Raw genomic sequence first — 15,997 nt, forward strand, 5'->3', positions numbered from 1 at the left:
CACTCTTTCAATGGATGTCCCTGCGTTCAACCAGGTCTTCTGTCAAAGTATTTATAACTGAAGACTACACTGGGTGGACTGGAGAACGATATCCATTAGCTCATTGTCCTACTGGTTTTGACTAATCTGAGGGAGACGAAGAGAGAGAAAGGTCGGTCGGGAGTCACTTCTCATGCAACCATTCTTTTAGAAAGTGAATAGGTTGAATCACTGCACTAAACATAAACAACAACAACAGGTTCATAAAAAAATAACTAGCAGAAGTAATAAAACCTCTTACCAAATAGCAAGAGCATGGGTTTATTCTTAATCCATGGCTTCTAATTGGAGTGACCGAAGGGATTTATATCGTTGTTTCTGATCAAAATTTTCAGCTCAAGAACCAGCCAAGAAGCTTATTTCAGTCTTATTCAAATTGCAAAACGTCAGTGCTGCTCTTTCAGCACGTTGTGAGGGAGATGAGATAATTCTTATTACCAGTAGCCATTGTTAGCCATTGTGTTTCTTGATTGTGATTTGAGCTCACAAGTCGAGTAGATAATTCTTTTGGCGAGGTAAGGAAAGCTTTATTGGCGGCTGCGTTCCTGCTTTCCTTTCTTTTTTCTTTTTATAATTCTCTCCTCCCGTGACTGAACATTGACTTTGCCGATCGATCGTTGCTGTATCGCTTCTGGATTTGAATACTGGTTTGGAGAATAATGGGGTTTGGATCATGTGGAAGAGAGGATCTAAAGCCATGCCATTTGTAATTTAGCTAACGCAAGTCGGCATGAACAAGTGCTTCCAATTTTGTAGGACGTTTGACGTCATGAATGATGAAACGAAGAAGAGAGCTGGAGACACTAGCAGAGCGTTCACACATCGCCCTCCATCGTCATACAGAGTCGCTCAGGCATGCTTCATACCTCTCTGTACCTGCCATTTGTCAATTTCTCTGTTTTTTAATCGTTTCTCTCTAGCTCTTGTCATGCACTGGTATCGTCACCGAATTGTTTGGTGACAGCAAGAACAATAAACAAAAAGTGACACACAAGGTCTTTGCTCTTGTGGATTGAGAGCATTGCCTGAACCTTTTAAATCTGTTTGGCAGTCTCTCTCATTCTCATTTAACCATGATATTTCTATCTCCCATTTGCAATTTGTTTGATTGATTTCACTTTTAATTTGTTTCTCATTTTTTGGTATATGAAATCTAGCTAATGGAAATCTTGTAAGATCCACTGGGTCCTAAATAGTTTTTTTTATGATTATTTCTATTTATTTACCCTGTTCTATCATTTGATAAATAGGTAAATAAAGAATATGTGAAATAGTGTATTCCATTTATAACTGGTTCACATTGATACTGTTTTTGAGCTTATTTCATGGACAATTTGGGTCAGTCCAAACTGGGATGTTGCACATCAAGCAAATAACAAAGGTGGCCTTGGCTTTTTAGTATTCAAAAGAGGGACATGTGCCTGGCTGTTAAGTTACGTAAATTTTTTGAAAAATTGAAGTTACAGGTAAGAAGTGGAACCCTCATTTGTTTTTTTGTTTTTTTTTTTTTTAAAGGAGGTAGGACTAGGGTTTTACCATTCGGACATAAAACCCAATTCAAACCTAATAAAAGATACAAAATTCAAAGAGAAAAAGTCAAAGGAAATGAACCACTTTACTATCCATAACTTGCTGTTGATCATGTCAGTGACAACGTGAGCATGACAACCATGAACTGATATCTAAGTTATCTTGCAGATTTCTCCAATCAACAAGAACTTCTGAATTGGAAATTATTTACTTCCCATCTGTCTTAGATACAAATGTCACTAATTTTTCATCAAATGGTGTGTGGTCAATGCATTCATGATCATCTTGAACAATAATAGTTAAACAGCAAACAATCTCCTAGCAATCTCCAAACAGTAATGAAGAATAAAGAAAACAAAACAAGAGTCCAAAATAATCGACCTGCTATTATCCTGAACAATTAAGCTAAAGGAGAACCAAACTTCCACAAATGAGCAAATGAAACCAGCAAGGATAATCTTAGCATGTGTCCCATAGGAAAGACATAACTTCAGAAAAAAGGGAGTCAAATCTTTGCTAGAGATGAATATATAGTTGGAATGTAAGAGACAAACTGTCGATAGCATATTCTTTTACCTGTTCATATGCATGGAAGATTACTATTAACTTTGAACAACCTCCAATATCTCTTCCAGGAAGTAAATCTACCACTCTCCAATCTCAGGAAAGAAAACCAGGTCACTATAGAAAAAAAAAGGAGCACAGAAACACCAATTTCCAGTTGAGAGTAGATGGCGGAAGTTAGAGAATGAGGAGCACTCCAGGGAGCGAAATTCTAGAATGAACAGGTGCTAGAACAAAATAGATAAGTCCTTGCCCGTCCAAGGTCAATGCGAAAGCTGATAACAAGAACATGGGAGGAGATGAGGGCACCGAGATGATGGGGAATATTTGGATTGAGAAAGAGAAAGAACTCAAAGAACAATAATTTTCCAGTCTGGCTTCTCCTGCCTGAAAAACCCTGGCTAAAAATTACTTCACTTTGTAGGCATAAATATCTAGGTAGATATGCGTTTTCATAAAATGCTGGAAGATTAATATCTTTGGAGATCTGTTTCTAAGAGAAAAAGAATTTCCAAAATTTACTGGAAAGGGCAATAACAGGCCCTAAGAAACCAACACATAAAATTTTTAGTTCCTTCTTGGAATGAGGGAACACAAACAAGAGTTGTTTTCCTTTCATTTTGATCAGACAAGATCCCCCCATTATTGTGTCTTAAGTCTACACCAAGTTACTAGCTTAAAAAATGCTTGATCCGCGTAACAAATCTAGAGCAAAAACAACAAACGAATTCCAGCAAATAGCTGCTCTTAAAAAACATTTACCATTAGAGCCCTCTCCCAACAACAAGATTTCACAGAAGCACAGAATTAACTAAAACTTTCTTAATAAATACAAAAACAGCATTCACATCCAGAAATTGGAAAGAGATTACCTTAAAAAATGTCCATTTGCAGATGATAGACACAAAAAATTTTAATTCCTGTCCAGCTGCTCCCATTGCAGATTAAAAAAATGCGGGAATAAAAAAATATAAGAAAAAATAAATGTTATAGCTAAAAGTCAAAATCTTCAAGATGACCGAATGATATTATATTGGACTAAAAAATAAACATGTGTGAGTAAAAGAGAAAATGAAAAGGACATTTATTACTGTGTTTAAAGAGTTGCTCAATCAACATCTATAAAGGCTCGCACTTAGGCCAAGGCTTAGATGCAAAACTGTGGAGAGTAGCAATGGACATTATGTTAAGAAGAAATACCAAATACAACAGTCCCTCATGAACAGTAAAGCTCATCATTGTGTAGATGGTCTAGGCAACAGAATGCAGAGCATCTGTGTTTATCTTCAAAGAAGCAAATAGATCTAAAACATCAACATGACTCCGAATATATCTGGGAGACAGAGACAACAAATCATGTGCCACATTATGTCTTCCCTGCTCTAAAAGACCCTTAAACACAAGAAGAAAAACAGACATAGAGGGGAACCTCTTGATGGTCATTGCTTTTAGAAAATTAATAGCATCTTCTCCTGTACCCTGCTTCGAAATATAGCCAATAAAAGGATCCGCAAAAGGAGGGAAACCATTAGTTCTCATCAACCCAAGTAGATCCATGGCATCTTTAAGTTTCTCCTTCTGTAATAGCCTGTCTATCATGATTTTGTATGTCGAGTGCCAAGGTTTTAATTGCTTTTCTTTGACCGTTTTAACTAAAAACTTGCATGCATCCTGTGGTCCATGCACACGGTAAAAGCCATTTATCAATACCTCAAGAGCAGAACCACCAACTTCCATGCCCTTTTTGTCTAGCAAGGTATCAAACCAGTGTATTGCCTGATCAACTTCATTGGCTGCACAAAATCCATCAATTAAAGACACCCAGAGTTTCAAATCTGCACTTTGACCACATTTTTCCAAATTATCTAAAAAGTGAGCGGCTTCATCCACTTTTCCAGCCTTGCAAAGTCCTGAGACAACTTCACCATATACAGTCCTATTAGGTACAAAACCGCCTTCTTCCATGGCCTCCAAAATTTTATCGCACTCACCCAATTTACCTGAACTAGTTAATGATTTCAGAACTGAGTCAAAATTCCGCTTACTCAAGTGATTTCCACCAGTGGTAAAAATCCGAATAACTCTAGAAAATAACTCCATATCTAGGTCTTTACTTGCCACTATTTTCTTCAAAAGGAACACTGAATCTTGTACCGGTGGCTTGTTCGGGCCACTCATCATAAAATCATACAAATCCACTGCTTCCTTAAGCATTTTCCTTTTGAAAAATCGCCCCAAGACCTCAATATATGTTTCTATCTCCATGAGATGTCCTTTGTTAGTCATTTTATCAACCATATCCCAGAATTCTTTAACGCATCCTTTGCTGCCCAAAAGGCCTAGCATCACATTATAGGACTTGGAACCTAACTTCTCACCATCAGTCTCCAAAACCCAATCGAAGAACCTCTGAGCAACCTCAGTTTTTTCACGAAGACTCAGAAGCACTGACACGATTTCTTCATGGTCTAATGGAAGACCAAGTGACTGTACTTCCTTTGTGATCTCATCAGAACTGCTTTTTTTCGAAAAAATCTCGGCCAGACGAGCGTGGTCGAGATTTTCCCGTTCCATTGCCAGTTCAGACGAAAACAAACGGTACGTGCTACGTCCTGAGATTCCACTAGGTCCGAAAGCAACATCGGCTCTACAATGGTTGGTTATAAACGAAGGGAAAGCACTAGATACTGGAGAATCTAAAGTCGTTACCCGTTTCAGTAGCGGCGCGGATCTGCATTGGGTAGCGACGCGAGAAAATCTTCGCAGATGGATCAATCTCCACGCAGTTGTCATTTTCTCTAGAGCGACTAATTGAAGTATTCCGAGCGGATAACCCAGAAAGGCGTACAAACTATTCACGGGACCTTGGAAGGAATCGCGAAGCCGACGGTTACAACGCCTGATTAGGGTTTTTGGAAGGTTTAAACTCCGACTCGCGGAAGATTGACGTGAAAGGCTGAGAGCTGCCAAAGTTCCAAGAGGCACAGTGGCGCAACATTAAGGTCACCAAGTCTTCAGCGAAGCACGCTCGCACGTTCGCTGTGTCTGTTTTTGTTTGGAGAGGACCATAGAAGTGATTTAATTGCTGAAGGACGGTTAAAATCGTCAATAAACGGACTCATGACTCAGTTAATGGACTTGGTTTTTTGTGAGTCGGCTCCCGAAACCTTTCTACTTCCTTGTACCATCTCCTTCTAGACTCAAGTGATGACTCTCATGGAGAAAAGGGGTTATTGTGGCAATTTGGCTAATACGTATTGTGACGCCATTAGCTCATTTTTTGCGTATTTAATTTTTAGGGTAATACATAAATTATGAAAATCTATTTTGTTATATATTACCTTGCTAGTCAAGGTCTTGTCATTAAATAAAAGGAAAAGAAAATCTCTATGAGAGTATATCATGGGCAGCAGTCTCTGTTGATCAGTTTTTCTTCCTCATAAACTCTTTCAAGTTACTACTATTATGGAGACTTAACCAAATCTTTATGGCAATTATATGGTTCTGACGTTCTGTTCCTTAAGGCAGTTAAATGCTAGAACAGAGTGGAGGATTTATATGAGATGGCAGAGATGCAAAAGGGGCCAAGCTCTGTTTCATAGAAAATCAAAATGGTGGAAGAGAAGAGATGAAAAGGAGCCATGCTTTATTCAAGAAAGAACTCAATAAATGTAGTTGAGATTGAATTCATTTGCGACATGAGGGCAGTGTTTTTGTTGCGCCAACTTGAAATCTTGAATGCTATTGACAAGGGCTAAGTTGAGAAACGAAAAAAATGGCTGACAGATCTGAGAGGATAAGTTAACAAGAAGATTCCAACATTATGATAATTGAAACAGTTCAATACGTATAATATTATGATACAAGAGACCTACTGCTGCAACTATGAACAACTTTTCTACATCAAAAAGCCAAACTGCAGTCTTTACAGCTCCATTATACATGTTGTGAAATTATTTACAATAAACAAGCAAAACGAAAGGAAAGTACCTTTCTTTTTGTCCAACTGGAGCTTCATTGCGGTGTGTCACGCATCTTTAGCTGAAATCTCAGATTGACCCAAACCGAAAAGAAAAAGGAAAAAAGGTGGACCAGCATACGCGATCATTCACATTCGGAGAAGATTGATGTCACAGTCATATAAATGGCTGATGCAACCACCCATCGAATGGCTGGTTTAATCCCCATATAATAGAACTTGTCATTTCCAGATTTAGTCGCTAGCAAATTGATCATTCTTCGGAAATGTCCAAAAAGTGAGCCTCGCCAGGGGTTGTTTATATCCAGGCTTCAGAATTCAACCAGAAAATTTACCCATCTTTGTATATATCTTCTTCAGTCACCTGGGTCTTCCATGATGGAGGTTACAGTTGAGACTGTTATCCTCAGTAGCTTCTTGTGCGGCTCAGTGGATCATAGTCATAGGCCTCACCAGCTTTCACAAACCGCCCCTTCTCACGCCTCCTCACATCAGCTCTTGCCTTTCTTGAAGCGTACCTTATTTTCTTCTCAAACCTAATTCAAACAATTTTTGGGTCAGTCACTATATAATATGAAAACAAAATATTTTATGCTCCAAATAAATAGCGTAGAAAAAACTTAAAACAATAACCAAATAGAAATATCATGCAGCATTTCTTCAATCGGTTTAACTTCATATGCATAACCGTGCGTCTGAACAGGCAAACATGCATCAATACACAGATGTGAAGAATTAATAACTCGTAAGTTGGCCCTGCTTCTCTCTCCAAATGTCTAGCAACCTTGGCAGGCTTTTTGTGCAACTTCAAAACCATAGACAGCCCAAAGCCATAAGAGACATGGGACTTCATCCACTATCACTAGTTACATTCAGGCCTTATGAACAGACGTACTAGGGCCTGAGAAGAGGATTGCATGGATAGACTACAGACTAAGACTTGAACCTAGCATTAATACCATGGTATGTTAGGGCCAGCTCCATACTAAAATGGCTAGCTTCTTATAGGAGGCAAATTACCTGACTTATAACCCAAGAGACCCCTAATTGCAACAGACTAGTCCAAATAGAAACAGCACAGCAATCAGCATTAAGGCTGTTACCAGAGTAAAGAAATTTTTTTGAAAGTGAAGCCAAACATCTCATTACAGTAGGATAACATTCTTGACAGCTTACTTGCGAGCCTTCTTCTTCTCCTTATACCGCATCACTGCACTGTCTCTATTTGCTGTTGGAATCGAGTTCTCAGGACCACCACTTGGATACCATGGGGGTTCACCAATCATTACCATCGACGACACTCCACAATCTTGATAATCCCCAGCACTACTCTCACCAGTCATGCCAGAGAAAGAAAGTGAGAGACCTGAATGAGCTTGCCTTGCTGGAAAGCAAAAGGTGGAGTCACTTTTGGTCCCTGGATTTGACATCCCTGAATCACCTGAGACTACATTGCTACATGCTGGTTGCACAGGTTTCACTTGTTCGATTGACGGTGCCTGTACAAAGAAAAAACATGATAAGTAATTTTATCACTGAGAAACAGTTTGTATAAAAGCCATAGCGAAAGTAGAATAATCGGTTTAACCATAACAATCTTCAAATCCAAGCAGTACTAGTTTTTAGGCATCATAGCCATTGTACAGCATGAAATGCATGTTTTTCTCTGGCATTGTGTAAATGCATGGACCATATAATTTTTCTGAAAACGAAGAGAAATTAGATATCAGTAAAAGGATTGTATCCTCCTTTTTCCTGAAACCCATTTAGGTTTGGGTTGATGACCACATTTCTATGTTTGAGTTTTGAAGTCACAGGTTCATAGAAGCTTATTCAGATAGTTATTATACTACAATACTTGAAAAATACAATGCCCCACTACAATAGACTGAAGGTAACTGATGCGGGACGAAGCGCGAATTTTAATTGACATATTGGAATGTCGGTTCATTGCTGGAATTAGAAAGAGAAAGGAGGAAAATAGAGAGGAAGAAAGAAGAACTGGGAATGAGAAATAGGAGAATTGAGTAGAATAATTTAGAAGATGAAGAAGACTAGAGAAGAAAGAAGAAGAAAAGGAGGGAGAAAGGGAGAGACCAGAAACAGGGAGATTTTATTAGTTCGTCTTCAAAGCTGAATTCAACATCTTGTTATAGTGGATAAATAGCTAAAATTGAAATTTAAAATTCAAAAATAGATAAGATCACTATCTGATCAATTTCAATAATATCAAGAAAGATAAACTAAAAATAAAATTAAAATTAAAATTCAAAATAGATAAGATCACTATCTGATCAAATCAAGTAAAATTATGAAAGATAAACTAAAAATAAAAATAATTTAAACTGTAATTGTGGGGCCCAATGGGCATACTGGTGTCCCCACCAGTAATAGTTCCCGACTTACTCCTACAATTTGAACTGAATAGATGCCTCACTACATAGGCAGTATGGCACTCAAACAATTAACCTCAGAATCCAATGTTCTTATTGGCTTACAAATACATTTTAAAGTTTTTTAGCATCTACTGCCACTAACTCAGGCACTAATTTTCCACAAAGCGAAGGGAAGAGTAACTGGAGAGCTTCAGAAAAGATATAGACAGTAGCAATAAACCCACTTTAGCTCAAGCTTCAATTAGTCATGTTCACCAAGGGATGAAATCGTTATTCCAGGAAACTATAAGAGAAACCTGCAGCTAACAGAAAGCAGATTTACTAATGTTGCTTTATGCTCAAACCATAATCACAGGTGCCAATCTGGATACTCTCTCCCCTTTGGGATTTCTCCTATATTCTCTTTTCCTTCTTGATAAAGTCTCTCACTGTTTAAAAAAATAAAATAAAAAAATCTCCAATTAACAAGAGAGGTGATATATCCAAAATAAATGAAATTCTGCCTCATGTAGCCTCCTTTGACCTTCAGCAGCCCATTTTAAAAAATACAAATAAATTGTAAATTTTGAGATTTCTCACAATTATGACATGCACATAGGTAGCCAGTCCAGAGATAAGAAACATCACTAAAAAAGCAAAATGACAAGGCATGCAGTAAGTCTATGAAGACATGGATGCCAAAAAATGACAAATATATATATATATATATATATATATATATATATGTGTGTGTGTGTGTGTGTGTGTGTGTGATTGTGGGTAATACTCCCATAATGGCTGTGTTTGGATGACTCTGGACTTAATGTTAGGAATTAGACGCCTAATTCAAAACTAGCAAAAACAATAATGATCGCAGAAGAAGAAAAAGTAAACATGAAGAATATAAGATTTATACATATTCGCAGTGAAGCTGTCCTGTCCTCTGCCGCTAAAGTAATTCACTATGAAAATGAAATAGTTTACAAGAAAAATCGCACACACTTGTGTTTTTCTCTAACCTTTCTCTGCCACAACTGATGATGCTCCTTCGGGTGATAACCCTAACAACAGTGCCCCCAAATATAAAGAGAAAACTAGGGCAACCGTAATAAAAGTGTGAAATCCCCAAACTACCCTTAATGAAACAGTAGTCAATATATCGTGAAACTTTCTAGGGCTACTGCAAAGATTGATCCGTGACACAGAATCCTCGTAAGGTGTTAATTAGGCTCCACAACTTAACACTTATTAGCTGGAAAAAGTAACTTTGGCTAATCAACTTGGGATGGATGCAGTCCAACTTCAACATGGTACCAAAGTCAATCATAGCCTAGTTTTGTAAGTTGCACCATCCATTTGTTCTCCATGTCTTATTCTGGGTTGTTTGCTTGGGGGAAGGAGTGGAGTAAAGTCCCATAATTCTATACCCAAATATACTTCATGCTAGGATGGGTTGTATGTTTAGGAATAGGCTTGAGATATATTGTTAGTAGATGAATAATTCTCATATGTTAAGGATTTCAATGACCCAAGACTGATGATTTGGGAAAAGGTCCCCTAACTTTGGCAAATCCTTTTAAGATGGAAGTAGCCAACTTTAACAATTCGAAACCTATATGAATGACTGCATAGTTTCAACAAGATACATTGGATATTAATGAAACTGATAAATTATCCAATTTGGAGCTTCCTAAACAATAAGTCAAAGGAAGCATACACAAAACCTCAAAATAAGGGAATAAAAGAAAAAAAAAACAAACAAAAGAACAAGGCCAAAAAACACTAGAAAAACAAAAGCTACAAGATCTCACAATAGGGGATTGATGAGCAACTCCAAAATCTGTTAATGTCTGATATATTGTTGGCAGTCCATGGAGCATGGGTTCTAGAAATGATTGGGGGGCTCCAGATGTCCTCAGTAGCATCAACATAACCAGTCTCTAGAGAGCAGGATGGAGAGTGTTTCTTGTCTTGTAGGGTCAGCTGATGACAATGGAGTGCCATCCTCACTAAGAGGGGGCAATGGAAGAGAGCCTAGAGCTCCACTTAATGGAATTGCAATGCTGTATAAGGTGGATGCTACTAGCATGGTGATGGAGAAAGACCCCTCTACCAGCAGCTCAGAGTTGCCCTCAAGTGCCACTGGAGTTAGGCTTTGGTGACCTCCTGACCCGAGGTTCCACTCAGTGAAGCTCCTTTTTCGTAGTCTTTTGAGGCAGCCATTGCTCTCCAGCAGGCTCTAATGACTGAACGACACAAATGGTGGCATTTGGACAATTTACTTGTTATTGACAATGGATAACATTTTCTATTTCTCTATTTTTTTTAATTTGAATGGTTCTATCACACCTATGTTCTATCTATATTCTCAAATGCTCCTCAATTTCATTTGCCTTTAACCCCATTAGTAATTCTCTTGATTTTAGGAGGGCAGGCCCATCCAAGAAAGAAGCCAGGACATAACACTTCTGAACTTCCACAACAAGGCACTCAAGGTACTGAAAGTGAGGGAGCATAGAGAAGGTGTTCCACTGTGTCATCGCCATTACTTCCGAGGGATTCATCATAAGAGAACCTCACTCCCAAGCCTTATAATCCAACTTAAAACATTACTCTTGTCCACTAAAAGAAACTTGTATAAAAGTCAGTTTATGGCATCCTAAGTGTGTCTTATTATTTGCACTCCTCTCCCTATGGTATCCTAAATGTGTTAAAAGTAACTTTATGCTGGACTGCTTCAATTTGTACACGATGCCATACCCTTTTTATTTTGGGGAGGCGGGTGATGCAGCACAGGAGGCGGGGGAGGAGGAGGGAGGGCAAGGGGGAGAATTTTTGTCTTGGGGACATGAACATGCCAAAACAACAACTGCAGGAGAAATCCACATCAACCAAGTCAATTGTTGCAGATCATGTATAGAGTACATACCATTGATTAAAAATGCGTATTTTGCCTCAATAAATATGTCAAGCATGCAATATGAATAAAGCAGACTGAGATTATCAGGCTCAAACAACATGGGTACTGAATCATGATAAACATTATTAGCTAATTGAAGAACACCATTTGACCTTCTATTCCCTCAGAGAACTTGGATAAAGGAAATCATCTTTACCATAGCCAACCAACAAAACTGTGAACAGTCAATAATGAAGAACAAGTTACATCATATGGATAACACATATTTGGTGCAAAATCTGATAAAACTGAAAGTAGGAAAGTAGAGATGAAACCTCCTGAGGAAATTCTACCTGACAATATGAATCAGTTGCAGACATTTCCTTTGTTGGAAAAAGGCTATCCTTCCCAGCATCCTCTAGAAAGTGTCCTGAATTCTGATCCAGATCAAAGAGTTCTTCATAGTTATCAAAGTTCAAGTCAACATCAGCCACATCAAAATCTTCGTACAAGTCATTGCCATCAGAAATCCCAAAGCCTTTTGCCCCAGGATAATTGAGCTGAAAAAAGATCACAAAAACAACATTTTCAGCATTACACAGTTTACAACTTACACGCCAAACTAGAGCAAAATTAATCAATTCACTATTAAATCCAGAAAGTGCAGGCCCCAGCAGTAATTTGTAAAGGTGAACTCATGCAGTTTCAAAAATGCTGCTCAGAAGCAAGTTTTCCATAAATTTAAACATGTAAAACTGTTAATGGCAATATTTGCAGTGCCATGCAAAGACATCTACATGAAAGCTACCAGAAATTGTTAAACAGCAAGTATTACACCCATAACCAATGAAAGCTTCCAGATAATACCTTCTCAGTATCTATTGCAATATATTTACCTTTGACATAGCTAATTCCACTGATCTAGCAGGCTGATCCATGCAGAATGACATTGGATCCAATGCAGACATTGATGAGGATCCCACCCAAATATCATCTTTATCTGCAGTTTCCACTTCATGCATTTTGTCCTTGATATCCAGGTTCACTGCATCACTGTTTTCTCTAGGGACCCAACAATTATTGATGCTGTTGTCATTAATGCTCATTAAACCCATTTCCCGCTCACAACTTGAATCCGAGATTGAAGGGAAGTCAACAAAGAAAGACCATATCCTAGAAAGTTCTACAGCAGATGGGCAGCCTGAGTAACAGCTAATTGCATGCTTTTTATGCCCTGATGCCGAGGTGGACCCACCATGTCCATTCCAATCACAGTTTTCGCAAAGTGATACCTTTTCCTCAATGCATCTAACTACTGCAGGCTGTGAATTGCATCTGTCGCAAATAAGGGTTCTCAAATGACGCTTAGAAAGTGCATTTGCAGAGTGAACATTGCGGTCACATGACAGACATAAGCATGCGGCATCAGGTTTGCAGTACACCATAGACCTTTGCTCTCCACAGAACTCACAAAGGAGACCCATGTTTCTCTTTTAGTTCGTTAGAGAATACACACACAACCTTCAAAAATACTTAAGAAAAATCAGCTCTTGGAAAAACATATACCATTTAGTAATAACTCATAACAATCTGAAACACCATCAGTATTTCTCTTAAAATCCAAACCGGAAAACCTAGAAATGGGTTGGTTGCCTCCACAGATAATAAATATATAAAAGAAAAAACACAAATTATTCACACATTTTGAAAACATCTGCTGCACTTTTTTTGCTTTGATATATACTACAGTGAGAATGAAAAAAAATAATAGCAACAAAATTGACAAAAATTGAAGCTTCCAGCAAAAGTCATGTATCATTACAAAAAGAACATTTCTTGCTAACATTGTTAAGCAAATCATTCTATGGAAGACTTTTAGTTTTTTTTATTTTTCTAAGATGCCACAATTCATTTTGAAGAAGAGTAAGTATGATAATTAATATTATGCCATGAGAGTAGAACAAACAAAAAGCTAAGAAGCAACAAAATATTGGACCAAAATGACCTCTATTTCCTCACACCTGTAATAAAGAAATCACACTACATGGTTTCAGAGTTCTTCAGACATAGTAAGATATCTACCAAGAACTTTGTTTTTGAATAATCAAGTATCTTTTGCTACGTCATAGTCCTTGTTGCCATTTGAGGTATCAAAACAAAGTACTCCAGAAAACTACCACTGAAAGAGGCCTCAGAGAAAATCAGGTAAATTAAGCATCAATGCTAACTAAAAACTACATTTTGTGTTTGTCAAACGGATCATGAGAAGTTACTTTGATAAAGATACATCCTCAAATGAAAAAATAAAAGATGGAAGTTCAAGTGAATTAAAGTTTCAGTACAATCACCAAACTGGCCGATCTATGCTTTCAGTCTCAAAAAGTCCTAACACAGCCATTCAAAAAATAAAATAAAATAGAATACAGAAACATAAACCTGTAGCACACTGAAGTTCAACGTTTTCAGTGATACTCACAATTGTGACAATCCAAAATTCTAGTCGGAGATTTAAAAGATCATAAACACGTGCAAAATGTATTTTTCCTTACCAACCAGGAAGATAGATTTAATTCAATACTAGGATAGGTACTGAGAAATTCACTTTATAGTCACAAAAATATAGAAATCAATATGCGTAATTTAAGGTATGTCATATCAAGGATGACAAAATCCTCAATCTAAAGGTCCTACTTTCACCATTTCCTAGAGATTTTTAAAACAGTAAGCCGATTCTCAATGAAAAAACAAACAGAAAAAATAACCACGAAAGCCATATGCTTAAAAAATCCTCATTTTCAAAGCTAATAATTCCTCAATTTCAAAGTTGACATCTGAATCGACACATACAAGCTCCAGAAAATGAAAATTAAACAAAAAAATCATATCACAACAAAATCAAACTACTCCAAAGACCCAAAAATAAAAGAGAGAAAATATACCGGCAAGTCCAGAGAATCAGCTAAAGTGAACGAGTTTCTGAGATTCACAGACTTCTTCTACAGGACATTCACTGAAAACAAGGGTAGGAAGTTGCTGGGAGAGGCAAGAAACCCTAAGACCAGAAATCCGGATTCGAGTAGCTTGGTGGAGGAATTTGGTATAAAAGTGCACAAAGCGGGTCCCTCGCTCGTGAAAAGGTGCCGAGCCTTTTGCCCTTTTTAGTGGCATTTTAGCAATTATATGATCGCATAACGGTATTTGTAATAGAATGATGCTGAACCGCTCCAATCTGACGCAAGTAGATAGCACACACGTGCGCTTATTATCTTTTTGCTTCAGACCTCCACTCGCTTTTCTCGCTCAGCCAACTTTCGTTGGTTGACACGTGGCAGTCTCGTGCCGGGAAGGCCGGAAACGTGATTCAGATGGGATCTACATTCTACAGCGTAACTGCCTACTTCCGGTCATTTCCAACTGGCCTTTTAAACTAACAAAGTAAGACAACCAGAATTTCGACCATACAAAGAAAAACACTGGAACCTCGACCATCACGAGATCTCCATCTCCGTGCAACGCTGCTCCATACAAAGAGACCGAGTGGAGTCAATCAACAACGGCAACTGACAGACGTTGGAGTGACGGAAAAAGGATCTCTGACGGCAACGGCACCGAGTGCGGCTAGAGAAGTAAGGATGATTTATGGGGCTGAGACGTTTTGCGACATTCTGGGACATCCAGGAATAGTAGCAGAAAGGGTAGGGTCGATGAACAAAGGGAAAGCATTCATTCAAAATGAGGGAGTCCTTTGTCAGCAGGCTGCTCAAGTCTTCGAATTTAATGCCTGAAGACTTTATGCTCGACTCTTCGCCGTAAAAGGCCTTCTTTTCCTTCTCGATTTTTAACTTCCTCGTCTTCTCGCACCATCCGATCTTTGTGATTTAGAACAACGCTCGGTCACCGAGTCGACTTTTCATAAACAGTCGCAGGATATGAACTGCGGAAGCTATAGTCCGAGGTCACAAAAGCGCAAAGTTGTTCTAAAATAATATGGGATGAGAAAGACCACTCCTTTGGTTACAATCACGGCAATGCCATCCGCATTTGCGCAGTATCTTGAACGTTCTGTCATCTACAGGGGTTAAATTCTTGTGAATTTAATAGCGCAAGCTGGCAGACCAGATCAAGAGACGGATGACTCAGATATCTATCTCATCCAGCGAAAAACATAGGGCCTCAGTTAGAAAGCGGAAGCGTACGGCCAACGCGACGCTTTTCGGCGAGAGCAAGCGGTCATCACTCATCAAGTGACAAACAGAAGGCGAGCACTGGCCGTCCGACGTGGCACCAGACGACCGGCCATGGGTTCGCCGGATGGGCAGGGCCGATGGGGGAGTCGCTAAACTAACTGCTGTGAACTTTTGTATTGGATATTCTTTTTTATTACGAAATTGCAACCGTTGTTCAGAACAGTACCACGAAGAGGGAGCCTATTTAAATATGTTGCTTTCGTCGTGGTTCTATTAGGGTCGAAAGTTTTGGTGGGATGACAGGAACCTTGTCAAGTACGGAGCTAAACTCGATAATGATGCTTGAGACGCGTCCTTCCCAGCATTTAATCACTCTACAACCGTGCAACAGTTTCATTCAGATAGAATGAGGGAGAAAGATCAC

The 15,997-nt window shown here is 38.5% G+C and overlaps 2 protein-coding genes across 2 annotated transcripts; both read right to left on the reverse strand.

Annotated features, from left to right (window-relative positions):
* Positions 1-3,202: 3,202 nt before the first annotated feature.
* Positions 3,203-5,112, reverse strand: LOC137941370 (pentatricopeptide repeat-containing protein At3g02490, mitochondrial-like). Its single transcript, XM_068786743.1, has one exon. It carries the CDS (start codon positions 4,924-4,926, stop codon positions 3,385-3,387), a length of 1,542 nt encoding a protein of 513 aa, XP_068642844.1. The 5' UTR covers positions 4,927-5,112; the 3' UTR covers positions 3,203-3,384.
* Positions 5,113-5,930: 818 nt separating this feature from the next.
* Positions 5,931-14,514, reverse strand: LOC137940548 (zinc finger protein CONSTANS-LIKE 9-like). The gene is made up of 5 exons (XM_068785669.1): positions 14,326-14,514; positions 12,283-12,907; positions 11,740-11,946; positions 7,289-7,611; positions 5,931-6,648 (listed from the first exon to the last, which is right to left on the reverse strand). The coding sequence occupies exons 2-5, from the start codon at positions 12,868-12,870 to the stop codon at positions 6,519-6,521; spliced, it is 1,248 nt and encodes a 415-aa protein (XP_068641770.1). The 5' UTR covers positions 12,871-12,907; positions 14,326-14,514; the 3' UTR covers positions 5,931-6,518.
* Between the last annotated feature and the right edge of the window lie 1,483 nt (positions 14,515-15,997).

The sequence above is a fragment of the Aristolochia californica genome, unplaced genomic scaffold, assembly GCF_029961685.1.
Source record: "Aristolochia californica isolate CCGP_79_NKW_82.1479 unplaced genomic scaffold, dmAriCali1.0.hap1 SCAF_9, whole genome shotgun sequence".
NCBI classification, from domain to species: Eukaryota; Viridiplantae; Streptophyta; class Magnoliopsida; order Piperales; family Aristolochiaceae; genus Aristolochia; species Aristolochia californica.

What these genes read in the sequence shown, in the direction of transcription:
- LOC137940548 (XM_068785669.1), bottom strand. Translation starts at nt 12,870, where the DNA reads ATGGGTCTCCTTTGTGAGTTCTGTGGAGAGCAAAGGTCTATGGTGTAC. An exon ending in TGGAATTAGCTATGTCAAAG is followed by an intron (nt 11,947 to 12,282) that starts GTAAATATATTG and finishes ATCTTTTTTCAG; the next exon opens with CTCAATTATCCTGGGGCAAA. An exon ending in CAACTGATTCATATTGTCAG is followed by an intron (nt 7,612 to 11,739) that starts GTAGAATTTCCT and finishes TTCTTTGTACAG; the next exon opens with GCACCGTCAATCGAACAAGT.
- LOC137941370 (XM_068786743.1), bottom strand. Translation starts at nt 4,926, where the DNA reads ATGACAACTGCGTGGAGATTGATCCATCTGCGAAGATTTTCTCGCGTC.